The sequence below is a fragment of the Varanus komodoensis genome, unplaced genomic scaffold (assembly GCF_004798865.1).
Source record: "Varanus komodoensis strain SLA01 unplaced genomic scaffold, ASM479886v1 scaffold19, whole genome shotgun sequence".
Lineage (NCBI taxonomy): Eukaryota > Metazoa > Chordata > Lepidosauria > Squamata > Varanidae > Varanus > Varanus komodoensis.
Window position 1 is genome coordinate 10666875 of NW_025335550.1, and position 19208 is coordinate 10686082.

General features: G+C 45.2%; 1 protein-coding gene across 1 annotated transcript in view; it reads right to left on the bottom strand.

Annotated features, from left to right (window-relative positions):
- Positions 1–785: 785 nt before the first annotated feature.
- Positions 786–19208, bottom strand: part of ZCCHC14 (zinc finger CCHC-type containing 14) — a 29968-nt gene continuing 11545 nt past the window's right edge. Inside the window, exons 3-13 of the mRNA XM_044427982.1 lie at positions 12336–12409; positions 9960–10031; positions 9669–9778; positions 7439–7533; positions 7283–7337; positions 6273–6555; positions 4841–4932; positions 4030–4154; positions 3628–3768; positions 2110–3546; positions 786–1481 (exon numbers count right to left, since the gene is read on the bottom strand). Of these exons, the coding sequence (XP_044283917.1) occupies positions 1426–1481; positions 2110–3546; positions 3628–3768; positions 4030–4154; positions 4841–4932; positions 6273–6555; positions 7283–7337; positions 7439–7533; positions 9669–9778; positions 9960–10031; positions 12336–12409 (2540 nt within the window). The 3' untranslated portion in view covers positions 786–1425. The remainder of the gene's footprint in view (positions 1482–2109; positions 3547–3627; positions 3769–4029; positions 4155–4840; positions 4933–6272; positions 6556–7282; positions 7338–7438; positions 7534–9668; positions 9779–9959; positions 10032–12335; positions 12410–19208) is intronic.

Below are 19208 nucleotides of genomic sequence, written 5' to 3' on the forward strand. Positions count from 1 at the left end.
TTATTCCGATCTTCTACAGCACATGACTTGTCACGTCATGTGCATGCAGTGGGGAGATGCTGCCAATCCTCCCCCCTTTGTATACGTACCCAGACAATACCTGTAACCAGCAGTACTCCTTTTCACATTCCTGTTACAGTTTGTGTACATCTACTACACCTGTTATGTGAAGCAATGCAAACTTCAGCCCTATCAATGAAGCAAGATACCTGCAACCAATGCAGCATTTTGAATTAATAATTTCTTAAAAAAAAACCTGCCATGCTTTGGTAAGATAGGTCCACATTGTTTCAACGCTTGTTGCATGAGCTTCTCTGGCTTCATCCTAACTTTAAAGTCTGTGGAGAAGTATAATAACTAGTTGTCAACACTAGAGTGTATTTTAAATAAAAGAGGCAAGCTAGAAATCCTTCTGAGTAGTGATAAGATGTAGTGCTGCATTTTATGCTGTGACATCTAATTCCCATAACAAAATCCCTTTTGGGAAGACTTGCTAGACAAAATGGAACAGCAGCTTGCAAACTCTACTGCCGGAGTTTTTGAGTTTTAAATTGCATTGCAAAAGGAAGAGCACTGTTGCCTGTGGCAGAAGCCAGAGTATGGTAACAGCTTCAGAAGTTATAGAATAAGAATAATTTTAAAGACGTGTTTATGGGCTCAGTCTCTGGCACTATACCCTTGGAAACTACATTTAATCCACAGCCGGTAACGTTATTCTATTTCGGAACAAATGCTGACAAGCAGAGCATAACCGTTTCCAGAATGAACTGAAACTTCCACCTCTGTTCTTTTGGAAGAGAGAGAGGCTTAAGATTTCTTTATTAGAAGTTCACATAGCCTGCTGGTGCCTATTTCCCACTGCTGGAACGTCTCTCGCACTTGTCTCAGTCTGCTAAAAGTGCAGATAGTCAGAACAGAATCATGTGTTCTTCTGTAGTGCAATCCTTTAAAATCCCAGAGTGCAGTGCCTGATTTGTTTTGAGAAGAAGTAGACATGTTTACCCAGCCTCAAAAGGTCAGAGTCCAGCAGGCAAAGGGCTACTACACCATCAACCTCTAGCTCTCACTCCAATTACAACATAGCTGCCCAGGAGTTCGAGTTTCCAGCACAGAAGGTCAAAGTATGGCAACATTCTTCAGGGAAAAGTGCAGCAGTCTGTAGACAACAGAAAGGAAAGTTGGCCAGTTTCACCTACCACCAGGAAGGTCCAAGGTTAAGATCCATCTTATAATTTTGGCAAATCAGTAAAAAAAGGGGGGGTTGACAGACCCGCTAAGCTTCAGTTCCTTCCTAGTGTTGAAGTAGAGCACCTTTGGATTAAAAAAATAGTAAGATCAACAAGTGGACTTCTCAGGTTCCAATTTGAAATATCCCAGTTACTCCATGGTTTTTGCCACCACAAAATACCAGGTCTGAAGTTAATGTCAGTCTGTGGAATCTAAACTTTCAGCCGGTGGAGCATATTTTAACCGAAATGTACCTGCGGAAAGAAAAAGAACCAATCATCAGCATAAGATTGTTGTACAGATTTGCTCTCACAGGTAAGTAGCTGTGCATTATGGAGTTTAGAAGCAGGATGAGGAGAGGCTGTCTTCACCCCAGTCCTAACCAGCATATTCAATAGAGAGCGGAGTTGAAGTCCCGGAGGATCTGGGGCACCCCCCCCACCCCAGCCCTGGTTTAAAGCAAGCAGTCCCAGGCTGGAGAGAGGTCAGTTTACTGCTAAGAACTGGGAAGAAAGCACTTGTGGAAGAAGCTTCTTGTTGCCACCCACACGCGCTAAAAGCTGCCTTCAGTAGGAAACATGCAAGCGGGCCCTTCCCAACCCCTCAGGACCACTTGGGCTCCGCAGGCCCTGTGCCAGGGAAGCCACCCACTGTTCCCGTGCCTTCGCTTCCTCAGAGTTCCTCAGGCCTTTTACCGAAGTCGCATGGCTCAGGCCTCGAGTGACGGGACCGGGGAGTGGCGGTGTGCAAGGGATGAGAGAGGCAGATCATGCGGCTGAATTAACTCTGCAGGCTCTCCCTCGCCCCAAACAGTTAGGACCTGACCTGCGTGTGCGTCCCGAGCAGCCCACCAGCTCCCCCTTCAGCGAGCGAGCGGCTAACCTTGCCGATTGAAATCCATCGGAGGCTGCTTGCAGTCCTGGGCTCGGTGGCCACTGGCTCCGCAGTTGTAGCAGGAGAGATTCCCACTCTTTTTATGGGCTGTGCCACTGCTGCTGTTCATCATCCCCTGTGCTTGATAAACCCCCGCGGCCCCCGTCATGAAATTCTGCATTGGCGGGACAGCAAACGTGGACTGCCCACTCATGACCGAGTCCGGCGCGATGCCGCTGCTGTAGGGCGAGTGGACCATGGGGAACGCGGAGCTGCTGTTGTACTGCTGTGTGTTGATGTAGCCGTTGCTGCACAAGGGGCTGAAAGGGATAAACGGGAACGTAAACATGGAGGGTCCTGAAAAGGGATGCTGGAAATAGTTGGCGTAACTGACCGTCATGCCGCTCGAGCCACAGTTCCCGCTACAGCCACAGGAGCTGCACACGATGCACCCTGGGGGCTGCTGCTGGTGGTGGTGGTGGTGGTGGTGGTTCTGGCTCGGTACGGGGATGCTCCCTCCTGAGCCGCTGCCGCCGCCGTAGAAATTGTTCTCGGTGGCCGATGAAAGCGTGGGGCTCGGGCTGGGAGCGGGACAACTGGGCAGGTTTGCCATGTTCGCGAATGATGTGGGCGGGTGGCTGCTGGAGGAGGCAGTGTTGCTGTTCGCGCAGAAGCTGCTGCTGGGCATCGGGGCGACGGGCATGCTGCTCATGGCAGAAAAGGCCACTTTGGTGTTGGCTGAATAGAGAGCAGTCCGGGGGGTGATTATTGCTGGGGACACGCTGAATTGCATATTATTGGAGCACGAAGATTGACCCACGATGGTTGAATCCGTCGGAACCGAAGAGGAGACGAGGAGCTTGATGGGGGGACGTGCCATATGGAAAACCGTGCTGGATGTTACGGTGGCGGTGGTGCTGGTTTCCACTAGTATTCCTGGCTGCTGGGCCGTTTTCACCATTCTGTCAAGGGTGGAAGCGTGTACCATTTTGGTTCGGGGGCCGAAGCTAATGGAAGGTGTAGTGGAGCCGTTCTCGGGAACCCCCGAGAGCACTTGCACAGACTGATGGGGAGATGCTGGCATTCCATCCACCACAGTATTTCCAAAATTCTTCTCCATCTTGGCACTGCCTCGAGGTGCCCCGGGTGAGAATTTTGTCCTGTCTTCCAAAGACAAAAGTGAGTGCATAGATGACGAAAGGAGCTTCATGTCTGTGTTTCCTCGCTCTGGCTTGTGCATAGAATTGAGTATTCTCATTGGGGTGATGTGCGGGGAGCCTGTGGCCATCATCTGGACCGGCAAGGTGTGATGCGCAGACGGACTAGACCCTGCATCATTCTGCACTGGCAACACCTGAGCAGTGGGCCTGGCTGAGCTGGAGTTGAAGTGATTCAGTATCATTGGCGGCTTCTCTTTCTCCGAGGGTTCCAAGTGGATCTCCACACCTGTAAGAGAGAAAGATATAAGCAAAGCCAGGCACCTGAACAAGCTGCAAACGCTGCAACAAAACATATACTTTTCCTCACGCCTCTCGTTTTCCTCAGCACTGTCAGAGCTCTCTTCCCGGGTCTGGATTCCCATGGGGCTTGAGGAGGAGCTGGAGTACTCCGAGGAGCTTCCTTCTCGGGGGGTCGTGGGGGCTGGCTGATCCACATCCACACGCAACTCTGGGGTGTGGGGAGGAAACGTGCATTAGAGATCAAGACGCACGGATGCCTCTTTGGCTATTTTGATAGAGTGCATTGAGGCACTTCTATGAGCTATACAATTACCTACAGATCATTTGACTGAAAATGCAGAATAAAAAGATGGTACTGTTTGAGATAGCCTGGCTCATGGCTGCATCTGAGCTAAGATGCTGGACTCTGAGCAAGTGCCACAAAAATTGAACCCGCAGCACACTCGTCCAGCCTTTTCACTCCACTTACCTGCTGGGTGGTTACCGCGGATGCTCTGGATGGGGCCAATGTGCGTCGTAGGGGGAACCCTGGCCACCCCGGTGCCTACAGACGGGGACGAAGCTGGATTCATGGTCCGCTTCTCCGACTTCTCCCTAGGGTGAAAGGGAAAATAAGGAAGCTGCCAGTGAGTTCAAATGGGTTCCCCGTGAAGAGCGCTGTTCTCAGGGGAGGCAGGCGATGGCAAGTGCCCTCCTGATGTCCTGGGCTAGTTCTCATGGTCCCTGGGCCACTGGCCATGCTGCCTCCAACCCAAGAATTTCTATTCTCATGGACACCGAACCTGGGCATGGAGCCAGCACTTCTCCCGGGAGCAGGGAGCCAGCTGCGCTCTCGCTCTCTGAGACAATTACCCCCACGGGTTCCAGCCAGCATCACCAATGGTCAAAGATTACGGAAACCATGGCCCAAAATGCCTGGAAGACACCAGCTTGCTCATCCTTGATTTATATCATCAAAAGCACCAGCGTGCATAGTGGACAAATTTAAATCACATAATTTAAACAACAAATACTGTCTGGAAAATATCGCCATCTCAAGTTCCTTTCTAACTGAAAGATCCAATTTGTTTCTTAAAGATAAGTAGCTCCAGATTCGGAACTTTTTGGTATTTATCTCCATGGATAAGAAAGCAAAACCTGCCTGGACTGAAACAAGTTGACTACTTAACTTAGGAAAAGGCAAGTAAGGGGAGACCTGAATGGATGTTTAAGCACAGTTTTGGTTACATTCTTAAGTTTCTCACAGATTAGTTTGTTTCTTCATTTTCTTCAACACCTACTTTTCCAACTCCAGCTGAGTCTTGAGTTTCTTCTTTGCTCCCATAGTGAGGGATTCAAATTTATTCAGGTCCTCTTCAGTCAGGCTCAGAAACTTGCAAATAACAAAGGAAGAAACAATTTTATAGTGTGCAACATGTGCATGCATAAAAGCTGCATACTCTCAAACATAAGTCATTTCTCCATTGCGAAACTGTGACATGGAGAGCAAAGTTAAATGGACACAAGGATACCTCTACACAAATCTAAAAACAAATCTAATTCAGGGCTACTTAAAGGCTTTATCTATTCCCCCCGTTTCTTGCAAAGTTGCACTGTACGAGCAACAGCTTAAGATTTGCCTGAACACCTTACAGTTTGGCATACTGTAATCTCTGGTTTGAGCAAGTGGTGTGTTGTACTCTTTAAATCCCTCTTGTGCCTGTTGGAGCAGTCCCCCCTCCACCCAAACCACATAAACAAAAGTAACATGGAAATGTCAGTTACGTGATTACTAACGCAGACAAAAATGTGTCTGGCGGCAGGCTAGTTGTTCCTTCGCTTAATGGATTATGACGGAGTACAATACCCAAGGTTGTAGAAACGCATTGCAGTTTGAAGATTAAGGAATATTTTATTCTCCATGTATAGTCAGCTTTTAACACTTGTTTTTTCAAACAGCTACCCTTGATCATTTCTTTACTTTTCCATCAAGATACCCAACAGCTGGAGTGATCTCAATATCGATCTTTATTTAGAATTATTCAAAAACTACCTATCAGCATACACAAGAAGCTTACTTTTTAAACAGAAACCACACACCAGAGTAAGCTTATTAACAATAATAATATGCAACAGAGCAGAGAAAAATGCTGTTGTTATTCTGCTACTGAACTAACATTTTTATCAAGTGTCTACAAACGTATCAAGTATTCTAGATAAGATTAAAACATGACTTATGAGCAGGAGCAGAAATTAATCCACAAGAGGGCACTCCACGTTCAAGAAACCCTAACACCACAATAATGCCGTAATTAGCTTTGAGGCATATCTGAATAAAGCATGTGTTGGCATCCCAACTCTTTCTCAGATGAGATGAAAGTTTCTTCTTTCTAGAAATGGATGTCTCTGTGCACACACACACACAAATCAAGACTTTGTGAAACTCTGCATCTCTGCAGATGTCCTGAGGAGAAATATTTGCAGTGCATGTCAAGTGTGAAAAATGCACAGAACAGCTTCTAAATAAGCCACCAGACAAAGACATTTGCTGTAAGTGTTCTGGGGAGAATTCGACTAAGTCTTAGGTAGAAAAATATAATTACCCAACAGAAAATCCTACCACCTGAAACAGGATAATCAGCAGTTTTAACCACCATCTTTCAGAGTCTGTATTCTCACTGCATCGATCCTGCAGGATAAATTAAGAAAACACACAATCCCCCTACACTCTACCTTCTCCATCGTGAGCTGTTTGAAAACTGGATAGTACTTGTGCAAGCGCAGTTTCCGCAGCCAGTCTAAAATCCCATTTTGTTCCTGGGCCTGGGGAGTCTGAGGGCTGGAGGTTGTTAAAAGAGGTGAAGAGTTCTCTAACTGGGAACGACAGGCAAGGGTGGATCCGGCCCCGCCTGAGTGAGCGCAGTGGGGAAGTGCTACTGCTGTGGCGGCTGGGTGCTGCCCGTGATGCTGGAGGCTATTCTGCGAAGACTGGATGCCAGCCACGCCACAGACGGGCCTGCGAACAGAGCGAGAGAAACTGTTCTGTGCAACACTCCCCAAACCACACAGGAATTCTGCGCACTCTGCAGGAAAGTAACACAAAGACTTCACCCCCAAGAGTCCACCAAGTTTGATCTTCTGCGGTGCTGACACGGCTGTGGGCAAGCAAAAGGCCGGTCAACCTGAGGTCACACCTGTGCGAGATGCTAACTTAAGGAACTGCTGCTCTAAGAACCAGAAAATAGAGGGGCACCGGCATGGTTAGGTGAGCCGGAACTAACCATCCTGTGTACTTACTGCAGCACAAACGTCTTCTATAGAAATACAGGCACTGGTTTTAGCTGTTTGCCATTAACCCTGCTAATGTTAATGTTTATCTCCACTGAAGCACTCTGGGAATGCACTCTCAGTAAACAACATGTGCAGAGCACACTGCGTCGAAATCTCGTCAGCGGGCATTCACGGTGGCAGCATCACACTTCAAAGGGAATCCCTCACAGCCATCGTTCGCGCAGCGCCTCGACTGAGGAAAATGCTGCACCAGAGGCAGTCCTCTGTCCTGCTCACTCGGTCACGTAATCTTGCTCAAAGCAGCAGCATGACAGATCCGCTGCCATTTCAGGAACTACTGAATGCGCCCTGTGTAGCAACCTGCGAACCAAGCTTCAAAGTGACAGGGAAAAGCGATCAGAGCAAATTTCACAACTGGTCTACATTGTGCAGGCATGCACAATTCGCCTCACCTTCCAGAAGCGCCCAGTGTAGGACCTCCTTTATAAAGGGGAGCGTTGCCGGGACCTAAAAAGAAGGAGATCGAGTGGTGTTTGAACAGGTGCCGACCGGCTGAACTTGCACTCGTATATTAGCTGGGGGAGGGAGAAGTGAATTTTTAAACTCACTTGAACTCTGAAATTGCTGGGAGTGAGATGAAGTGCTGAAAAATTTCTTGACATGGTCATTTTTCCAGACATGGGAAGGTAATGATGCCAAATACCTGGAAAACGATGGTCTCGTGTTTTATTTGTGTCTGGATTACAGAGATCATGCTAACATGGGAATTTCAGCACAGATGACACCAAGGGCGGATTCACATATCCAAGAGGCCCTCACAGCAGGCAAGAGCTGCAGTGCTCTTCATTCACAACATGTGCATGTGCCAGAAAACCCAAATCCCCACAGCATTGGCACGTAGCCATGGTCACTTCTCTTTCTGAAGGCAGCACACCAGAGACAACTACCCATAATTTCTGAAATGGTCATACTATCACCATGAACATGAACGTGTAAGAACTCCAACGCTGGCGTTTAACCAGGCTCACTAGATTCACGTGTCCTGTCATTATTCCACTTAAGTATTTGACACGAAGACAAATGTTGAAGTGTACATGAAAACCAGAATGAAACTGTGAAAGGTGTTAATTTCATTAGATGAAATTTTAGCTGATCTTGCTTTTAAAAGACAGCAAGCAGAGTGCCAAATGTTCTTTCGCTCCTTTTTCACTGGTGCTTTGCCTTCGCTCGCACAACAAAAAGATGAAGCTTTCCTAAATATATGCTGACAACCATGCATTATATAATTATATATTTCTGCAAAGGCTTGCTTGCTTGCTTATGGGGGGCCAGGGGAGAAAAAGACCTAATAGCAAAACGCTTCTATTTCATTCACACTTTAAAAACACCTTTTTGATTTACCCCAGGGGGGGGGGGGGGACACAAGAGCCAAACTAGGAAGGCAGTATCTGATTTGATTGGTGGTAAAAATAAGTAAACCTCAACAATCCAGATCAGATCTGGACATCTGGCAACTGATCAGTATGTGCTTTGCTGGGACTTTAAGCCCGATTCAAATCTCAAAGATTGCATGATGGTAGCTTTGTTTTGTAACAACTAGGCACCCGTGAAAATCATCAAGATGGAAAATGTAGGCAATACATGTTCAGAGTTTCAGATTTGCAATGAATCCATTTTTTTATTTTTTTGTTAGACAGAGACTTTAAGCTCCAGCTGTCCTGAAACAACAATCACCATGTGTGTGTACCATTTAATCCAGCAAAGGCAGACTACTTAAAACTAGACCTTTATAGCTGTTTAGAAATCAAAAGCAGTAATAATCCAAGAGATTTTGGCCAATCTATTGTTCCTGTTAATGCAACATGAACTTCAACATGGGAAAGAAATCAAATGCTAATCTATCATTGGGTTTAGTTACCAGAAGCACATGCTTCCTCTCTCAGCCCTGAACATCCACTTGAATTGCTCAGCCAGTCCTACCAGAAACTGAAAACATACTTCCCTTGAGTCAAGTACAAAGCTATATAAGAACTGTGCTTCTAACATACTGAGAACTGTATATTATGGGTTGGATCCAGACGTAAATATTGCTCAGACTCAGTGAAACCAATAGGCCTCAAGTCAGTTTCTCATGTCTGAAAAATTCAGACTATGACCTATCTCTTGAAACCCTGTTTTCCTTGGTATCTCAACCCAGTCCTTAAGGTCTGTTTTAGCAGCACCCTCAGAAAGTACCCCTCGTCCTTCTGCACCTACAGTACAATTCCATCTTCCTGCATTTAATTCTACTTGCTGAAAACTGAGTGAGTGGGCTGGGGTTTTCCCCTAACATAGCCAAAGTACCTGCATCTGAGATCATGCACAATATTATTCAGCCTACTGGCTGTGACAGAAAAGATATTTTTGTATAGCGGATTAACGCTTGTCAATTGTAGTTATGGGTTTTCTCTTTATTTTAATTATGAATTTCTGTATTGTTAAGTCAGTTGTCTCAGACTGCTTTTTCTGGAGGGAAGTAACACACTGGTAAAGCGTTATGCAGACAGATACAGCCAAGAAAATAGACTCTTTCATGAGTGGTGCGTATGAGCCCCAAAGATCTATTAGGCAGCACAACAGGGTCAGCAGGGTAACTCAACGACATACAGGAACACTTGTAGCCAGTGGTGGAGCAGAGACTGAATTTAAACAGGTGCCAGATATGCCGTCCCAAAGTTTGGAGCATCACGTGTATGCAAGTAACAGAACTAAGGCAATGCAAACGAGACATAGGCAAACATTGTATCTGTAGGTTAAACCCTAGTAAATCTAAGCAAAACAAGTTGGAGAGAAACGTACCTAAGGTCCGATTCCAGGTCCATGTGGTTTCTGTCTAAGTAAAATGAATCTGGACCAGCTAGGCAAGGAATGAATTTCTCCAAGTTTTCTTCCGGATACAGTTGACCTAACTGAGAAAGGAGATACTAGAGTTCAAATGGAAAGACAGCAACCAAATGGAGGACAAAAAAAGGGGGGAAAAGCAAACTTACACATTTATTTAAAATCAGAGTCCTAAGTTGTACACTGTACTAGTGCAACTCAAGATGCTTCTGGAATGACACATTTACAAAAGCCAAGATATGTTTTTACCTTTGAAATTAATTCAGTCACCTCAGCAGAAGACTTTACTACCAGTGTCACTGAAGAATCAGACCATAAAACCTTTGGGAATGAAGAATGATTTTAGTTACTCGCACTGAATAAACGAACAGGTTTTGCTAGCAAGGGTTTTCCAGTGTTCACAGTTGGCAGAAATGAATGAGGGAGGTTTCTGGCTCATCCCCACCATCCTTCAGTCATGTGGCATCACTACTCGGAATGCAGCAAAAGAGTTATTAAAGATAATAGCACGACAGAATCACGTGGGCACATTTGAGAGACAACTCAGTCTGGGTGCCTATGGGAAAACGAGACGGATTTGTACCCGAGGCTTTACCAAGCCAACACTGTCAGCATCCCTTTGCTTGAATCTTCAATTATCTTATTCGACACCTTTATCAGTGCTACCCTAGTCTGGTAGCTGACTGATTTAACTGAAGTATATGCTGTTTTAAGACAATACAGAAGATTCTATCCAGTGCATAAACTCTTTTATTTTGACCACAATATAGAAGTAGTTGAGCTTTAAGGGAAAAGACTACCTTTATCTTAAAAAGAGTGAGGGGGGAGTGAACTTTCCACATGACATTAGTATCAATGACAACCAAACACACAGATTTTTCTAGTTCTGAGGAGGCTGCCAAAAGTACTGGTGAGAGGAGTTTCAAAATACATTACGTAATTGAGGAATTTCCTCTTCCCAGCACTTCTTCCACTGAAACTAAGAAATGGCAGTTTTGTAGCTCCACCTCAGGTCTGGTTGATCACATACACACGCAGATAGTGCAAGGAGGAGAACACGCAAGGCCCTTGGGCAGAACACATCTGCATCCTTACGATCCACAGCTGGACGGGTCAAATGCACTACAGTAATTCCGTGGGGATGCCTGCACACACACGTGCACACTGCACACTTCTACTGCCCCTAGCAGCATTTGGCTGGCAACCAACCGCCATGCTCGCACCACGCCTGTGTGTCATTTCTGAGTCCATGGAGATGATTCTCCACTTTTTCAAGTCTGCCAGGAGGGCGCCAACAGTTAGTTACAAAATCTCAGTGGCATGCTAGGGAAAGTTCAAAGAATGGCAGGAGAAGAATATTAATTTGACACCCATCCTTTCTGCTGAAAAATATCACTGGAGGTTTCCATGGTATGGGGTTCCATAGCCTAGGAGTGGCCCCCAGAAAGTCTCCTTCTTGCATCCCCACAAAACCCACCTCTGATGGTGGCAGTTTTGAAAGAAGGGCCTCTCTGGAAGATCTTAAGGAGAGGGCAGGCTCACATGGGAGCAGGCAGTCTTTCAGGCAGCCTGGCCCCAAGCAGCAGAGGTGTCAAGGATCACATCCAGAACTGTGAATTCTACCCAGAAATAGACCGGCAGCCACTGAAACTCACACGGCAAGGGAGGTGTGCTCTAGCCACAACATTCTGCACCAGCTGAACTTCCCAATCAGTTTCCAAAGGCATTTCCATATAGAACATTTCAGAACAAAGGGGATGGAGCTAAAGCATGTGTGACCTGGCCAGAGAAGACATCTCTAGGAATGGGCATGGCTGAAGCACCAGATCCAAGCTGCGCAAGCACACCACTGGCCACCACTGTGACCTGTGCATCCCCAGGTATTTGCAAACTGGAAGCCTGTGCCTTCTGGGGGATATAAGCCCTTGCAACACAGGCTGAATCCCTTGTTCCCCGATCTGCCTTTCCACCGACCAGGAGTACCTCTGGCTTACTTCGATTTGTTTGTTCTCAGCCCAGTCCTTTGTCAGCAATAGACACAGAACCAGAATGGCTTTCTTAGATTTAGATGGGAAAGAGACAGTTGTTTATTTAAAGGCGAGGTAGTGCTTGGTGTCATCAGCATACTGGTAACACTAGACATCCAAGCTCCAGACAAACTCTCCCAGGGATTTCATGTTCATTGACTTGTCTAAGGAAAGGGAACTACAATGCTTTCCATTTTAAATATGGAGGCAGATGACTTTTTACTGCTGCGACTTAGGAAGGCCTTGGCAGGTATAGGTGGCCTGTAAATACATGGATGCATGCATGTAAAAATAAGTAAATGCTTACAGGAAAAGTACACACCTTGTTTTAAAATGTTATTCTGGATGTTCAACAGTTTCACATCTGTGCGCAATTGTCACAATCACTATATTGTTTGGTCCACATATCTTTATGAAATAATATGTGCCATTACATAGCACCGGATGCCCAGACTTATAATTTCTGTGTCAGAATTAATGCAGTTTAACACATTGTCTGGGTCTCAGACAGTTTCTTGAATATTGAGAACCCTCAAAGGTTGCTCACTTTACAATCCTTGAAATGTACCTCAGTTCACTGTACATCCTTGGAACTTACCTCGAAGGAATAGTCAACGTTCCTATCATTCTTCTTGTGCAATAGTCCCTTTAGTTCCACTTTTTCAACACTCACTGTTAAAGAAATAAAACAAGGTATGTTACATGATTTGAACAGGCAGACATTATTTCTCTTTTCTTGATCTGACAGGTTGTGCATCATACAGACGTGAGGCTGTGGACAGCAGCAACTGTAACATTTTTTTTAAACAGTGAATTACGCAATGTGTGCTGTTTTTTGTTTTGGCTATCAAACCAAGCATAACCAAAAGATAATCAACAAAGTCTTACAAAATAGCTATTTATGAGTAAATATCAGTTAACAATAACATGCTTTTCCTTTGCGACGGTACAGCTCTCTCCCATGAGATTTCAAACGGTCTTTCTCCACGAAACAGTCTAAATGTTCACAAAGCATCACTACCAAGTCCTGGGAAGAACACGGATCACATTCGTGCAGAGAATTCATGTTATATTGACATGATCAGGGTGAAGGGAGGAGGAAAACTGAAATCCTTGTGAATTAGCAGAAGTGGGCAAGAAAAGGAGCAAATGCTGTTTTTCCTACTACTATCAAACTAATCAACTCTTTCTCTGCAGAAGAAAAGGGAACAATGTAAAGGCAGATTCGTAGATACAGGCATCAGAGTTGTGTGTTGGCTAACATTTAAGAAGCATAAATTTCCACGTTATTCTTGCAGCTAATAGTAAAACAGTACCATACAGTGAAATGGCGTGAGAAAGATGCGTGCAGCGAGCCTCGAGTCTCTTCCCCTGCTTCCCTCCAACCACCTGCTTCTTTCTCCTTTGACACTCCCAGTCCCAGACCTCGTTTCGAGGCCCCTGCCTGCTCCCCACTCACTGCTCCTGCCCAGCCCCATCTTCTGCCTTGCTCCTCCACTGCACCGCCTGCATCTGTGTCTGCCTCGTTCCCACGAGCAGGTTAGGATGAGCAGGGTCATCCATTGAACATCGTGGCTGAATGGGAACCTGAAGGCCTCCTCTGAGGCGGACGTTCCTATTCAAAGGTGACATCTGTTTCAGTGTGGCTCCCTGCCTTTCCTAAGCACCCAATTACTGATCCTCTTGGGTTTGCCCCCCACCCCTCACCCCCCGCACCCCCAGCAGTTCTTTCCTGCCTACAGCTTGGAGAATGAAGGCCTTTCTCCTTTCCTTTCCTTCCCTTGACCAGTCCAGACTAAGAGCCAGGCACTCTTCAGGCTGCTGGAGCACCTGTGCAAGCTAAACTGCTCATCTGTGATTCCACGTGGAAATAACTGGAACATTCAGCACTGCCCTGGTTGGCTTTTGAAGGGGGAACATTTTACCAAGGAGGGAGAGAACAGTCGTATGTTTATGTATATCACCTTTGCCACCTGGCTAAAACTTGCCAGAAACTGTAGTCTACCTATGTCTGAACTACCAATACACTTTCCTGGATCATGGCTCCATTCCCCTTGGGATTTCTTGCCCTTTCCTTTAGAAAATATGGTCCTTATTATCACCAAGGAGAGGTGCACTCATCAGCTGGAGAGCTCCACATATGCTAAATATAAAGCTCATCGTTTTTAGCAGTTTCAGAAGCCAAAATGGCAAATCACAGAAGAGGGCAGTTCTATACTCATTAGTCACACTGGCAGTCACCCTTTTCCACTGCTTTGTGCAAGAAAATGCAAACATCTGCTCCCACTTTCAACTCAAAAGGCGCTTATCAAGCTTCAGATAGCTTGGCCTTTCTTTTCTAACTTTAGGAATGGTTTGTTACAGTCTGAAGTCTTTTTCAGAGCTCATATCCTGTGCTATTTTCTGAAATTAGGGCTGGCCAAAGATGAAGGCGTTGGGTTTGGAGGAGTCCTGATAGTCAGGGCAGGTTAATGGCAGCACGGCCAGGCAGCGAAGAACGTGGGCACTGCCAATGAGTCATGGAATACAGTCACTATCGGGAAGGACTGATTAACATGTACATGCCACTTCAAGAGGGACAGAACTGAAGGCTACACAAGCTACCAGGCCTCTTCAGAGAAGTCTGCAAAAGCTGAGACCAGGAGGCCTCTCTTAACAATAACATGATTTGTGACAGAAGTGTGCTAACACAGCTTGCAGTCTCTTCCAGATTAATTAGCAGAGCTCATTATTAAAGATAAACTGATTAAGCATCTAAAATTTTGCTGATGAAGAATCAGCATGATTTCGGCAAAGATCCAGACTTTGAATTCAGACTTTTTTTGACTTTCAACAAGCATGAGAATAGTTGTTATCCAGCAGAAACTGTTTACTTGGGACTTTCACATTGCTTGAGAAAGTCCCTTTACAAAGACTCTTGCATAAACTTAGTAAATACGGGATAAGGGAAATTCTCCCATGAATTGATAAGTGGTTAAAGAACAGAAGGCAGCGCAGGAACAGACAGACAGCCTAGTAATGAAGGGATGTAAGCACAAGATGCTTCAAGTACCTGCACTGGGCAAGTGCTTTTCAACTGTAAATGACCTGGAGTTTGGGATGGCTCATGATAAGCCCAAGTTTAGAGCAGCTAAAATTAAAAGTGATAGCAAAAACCTCTAAAAGGATCTCCACAGCTTGGGGGGATGGGCATTAAAATGGCAAATTTGGTTAAGTGAAGCAAGGGTAAAGTGATCCAGACTGAAGACTATTTGTCCGTATTTCACACATACCCTCCAGGAGTGACTGATCAGAAAAGGGATCTCTGCTTATGGAGAAGAGATTGATGAAAATGTTAACCCAGTATCAGGCTTTTGTCAAATTCTGGGAAGACCCATTTAGAGAGGAATCAAACCTAAAACTGGCAGTATCATAATGCCTTAAAGTGCAATAAGGAGTGCAAAAAGAGGAAGCCAAAATGAACAGAACTCTGACTAGATATGACTCTCCACATGTTCTGAGCACCTTTGAAGCAAAGATGGCAGAAATGTAAGTTTGCTCTGTAAGTCACCAAGCTCAGTACGGACACTGAGAACAGAACAGAGCACAGTGCCTTTCCAAAACCAAAAGATCACCTTCAAAGGATGCTCCTTTTTCGCTTCCTTTTTGTCGTTGGTCCACAAGAAAGCAGCCCACAGACGCAGCTTCCTCTGAAGGAGGCAGGACTTGAGTAGATTAAAAAGAAAAGTCGACTACACTTCTCACCACAATGTTACTGAATCCCAAGGGTATGGACAGCCATTTATTTACTGGGCACTTTTTCCACTGTGAAGCAAAAATCTCAGCCCTGCCCTGGGTGGCGGGGGGAATAGTATGTTGCTGCCACCACTGGTCCTGGGAGCGCACAAGAGCCCTGTATTAACCTCCTCCTGTGCCATGTTCCCTAGGGAACAGCCACATCATGGGCTTACAGGCAGACCCGGGGGGGTGGGGGGAATCAACAGGCAGCCATGTGTTCACAAGTCATACAGGATTACCTCACGATGAAACAGTCCAGCAACTCAAGGCTGGTGCATGGCACTATTCAGTAACAACAGTCCAGGAATTCATTCTGTGTATTAACAAAAGGGGAAGTAAAAGTTATTTATGACACCTAATATTTAACCAATGTCTCAAGTAATGGGGAACGAGACCATCCCGGGTGACATCCCATAGAGCAAATGTCACACCAGGACTAGGGAAAGCGCGCCAGCTCCGCTCTTGAGCCATCAGCCATCAGCCAGGGCCCACTGCAAGAGCGCTCCGCTGAAGCGGCCCTCGCTTGCTCGCTCGCTCCCTCCAACTGCTTGGTTAAGCCTTCTATCTCAATCATTAAATATTAAAATGACACAGAAACCTTTCGACTTAAACTTTACTCCATTTAATGCTCAGCATACGAGACACAAGATTCTTCTGACACACATTAACTTGCTCCACAAAAAGCCTCGAGCAGATTTGTAAGCAGGAATGATTCGATCTCCGTGGAGATGGGAGGGCTGTTTTCGAGCGTTTGTGCGGTCCTAGGGGTGTCTATTCAGAAGTGAGCCTCGTGGGGATCAATGGGTCTTATCCCCTGGAAGTAGAGGGCTGTAATCGAAGTTGTTTTTGAAAATAAAAATGTAAATGCAAACACAGAAAACTTGCTGCTTTTTTTTTTTTTTGCACGGAGGTGTACAAATGAGTGACAGAGCCCTCTGAGAACAGCTGCTAGAGGGCAATTCCACTGAGGGCCCGTGAGCCCGCCCTGGTGTCTTCTCAGAGGCAACTTAGCAACAATGGCAACCGCAACATCGGTAATGGAACGGCTGGTCTACACTTCGTGCTTTTCAGCGTGCAGAGCAGCAATTTAGAAGTAGCAGCAGCAAATGCAGCACCCACAACGGTTAAAAGGCTGGGAAAGAGCATTACACAAACAGTGTTCTATATCTTGTATCTCCAAACGGAGGCAACGTTTCGGCGGCTGGGGAAAAATACTAATGAAAGTGGTACTGGTGGATTGTTCTAGTGGATCTTCATACAGTGGCATGGTTTTATTAGCATTTTGCTACCCTAAGGTGACATCAGAGCAGAAAGGGATTCTTTGTGAAGCTTAGCTTTAACAAGCAAGGAGTAGTGAGTGAGAAAGCATATGCAGGACTGAGCACAGAACCGATCGGTTCCCAAAGGATACGCCAGCGTGCAAGCCAAGAGAAGGATTTATTGCCTTGGAGGAGTAAACAGGTCCAAATGTAACTATGTAAAAACAGTTGAACAATTTTAAAGTAAATGGCAACAAAAGTCTTTTCAATATTCTGCTAACAAGGAACATCTAAAGCACTACAAATTGAAAGAACAGTGAGTAAGAAAAGAGCGTAGTTATGGGATTCTCATAATAGTTTATTAGAAAGCAATTCAATAGCTATGAATAATACAGGCTTTGCTATGAATAGTCTACTACTGTATTTTAAATTAATTATTACATGCTTATTTCTATAGGGTAGAAAAGAAGGACAGAAGACAAACTGGGAATGTGAAGCCCTTTTGTATTTAACTGAACAGCAGCTTGAAGTCATGTAGCCAGTACCTATTCAATGATCCAGCTGAAATTAATTATCTAAATCCAATCTATTACCCCCGGCATATTTTCCCACATTTTGAAATATTTTTGATATGACTGGAGCTCAGCTTTTCAAAGGAAACCCAGTCAAAATACTATGGAATACATTCAGGCCTCCTGATGCCCTAAAAGGAGCTTGTACCACCCCAGTCAAGATGCCCATAATTAAACAAAGAAAAACCATTTTATAAAAACACCCTCTGAATCTGACTAGATCTGACATCTGGATTCTTTAAGGTTAAATAACCCAGAGTTTAACCCAACTATCACCATGGTCTGTTGTTGCTTTACACTCTGGGTTGCTTATCCCTATAGCAAGCCAGAGTTCCAGATTTGAACATTACATCGAACGACCAAAGAAGAGGACACACCTGGGTTGCCGAAATGGCGTGGGAGGCAGAGTGTTCCCTCCCCTGCTCACAGGCATGGCATGCAAACCAGGTCACAGCTGCAAACACCTGGAGGTTTTTCTAGAACACTTTTCTTCTGGTTATAAATTCACCTAAGCCCCAAGACTACTATCATGATTGCTCTAATTTTAGGAGTCAATGTAATTAGTACAATTAACTTTGGGGTGAGAATGGGAAGTTGCAGCTACCCCATACCTAAGTAGCTAAGAAATAAGACGAAGCACACTGAGGGAGGATGTAATTTTGGCCCTGAGGGCCTCGTGCAATAGGTGGTACAACTGCCCAACTCTATTATTTGCATGAAGAAAAAAAATCAGGTTTAACTTTTCCCTCCGACCTGCCAAGATGGCATTGCTGGGGTATCAGAGGGTTAAAGCCTCGACCACAGACTCCCAGTGAGACCCCAAGATTACTGAGGATGATGGAGAGATTTGAGCCTCTCACCCCCTGGCAACCCCAACCAAGCTCTCAATTACCCTGCTGCTATATGGTGAAAACCCATCCCATGCATTCCACCAATCTCTGCAAAGACGGCTCCTTTCCTGCCGGAATTAGTAGCCCTGGCAAGTGGGGAAAGCAGTTCCAGCACCGACACAGTGATCTTTCCCCACAGTGTATCTGAACTTTGGTGCTGCAGGAAAGAATGGTGAAGCTTGGCGGGCCAAGTTTTTGTCACCAAGTATCTACCTTAGCAGAGAGTTCCTTGAACCAAATTCTATTAGGTTACTGAAGGCCCCTTCCACTCATGCAAACAACTTCAGATGGGAGCTGGGCCTCTGCCTACTGAAACAATTGTCTTTATAAATTCTGGTAGAAATTGTTAGCTCTCGAGTGTACATCTTCCCTTTCTTTCAGTGTATTCTAGGGAGCAAATGCAACTGAGACAGGCTGCCAGATCTGCACGAGGAAGGCAGGGCTATTACAAACGTGTTGCACAACGCACTAACCATCTTCTTCCTATAAACCAAGTTACGGATGAAAATACTGCCAGGTGCTCTAGAACTAGGATGCCCTTGTTCAAAGGCTACGATGTAAATCACTGCAGCACAAAATGGCTGCTCTGCACTGAAGAAAGAAGCCTGGGAAGATTAACTGCCGGTCCCAAAAAACATATTGTTTGTCTTCTAAGTATCTAATTCTAAAGGGAATGATGACAGATACTGGCAGCAGAACATCCATAGTAGACAGCAACATTCAGTTCAGGAGAACTATCATCTAACACATTTGTAGCCATTAAGGTTTTTTCCAGTTTTATAGGATGATTACTCATAAGGGAAGCATATGAGGTACTCAATATTTATTAGCTGAATACCCCATTTCCAGTTTGCTGTATTAATATTCTTAATGTTCCTGCCTAGTTCTGTAGTTTGGTTCCTTTTATTTTCAAATTATGAGTAACTCTTTCATGTGTTTCCAAAAAAAGAATCTAGATTAAAATGAAAACTTG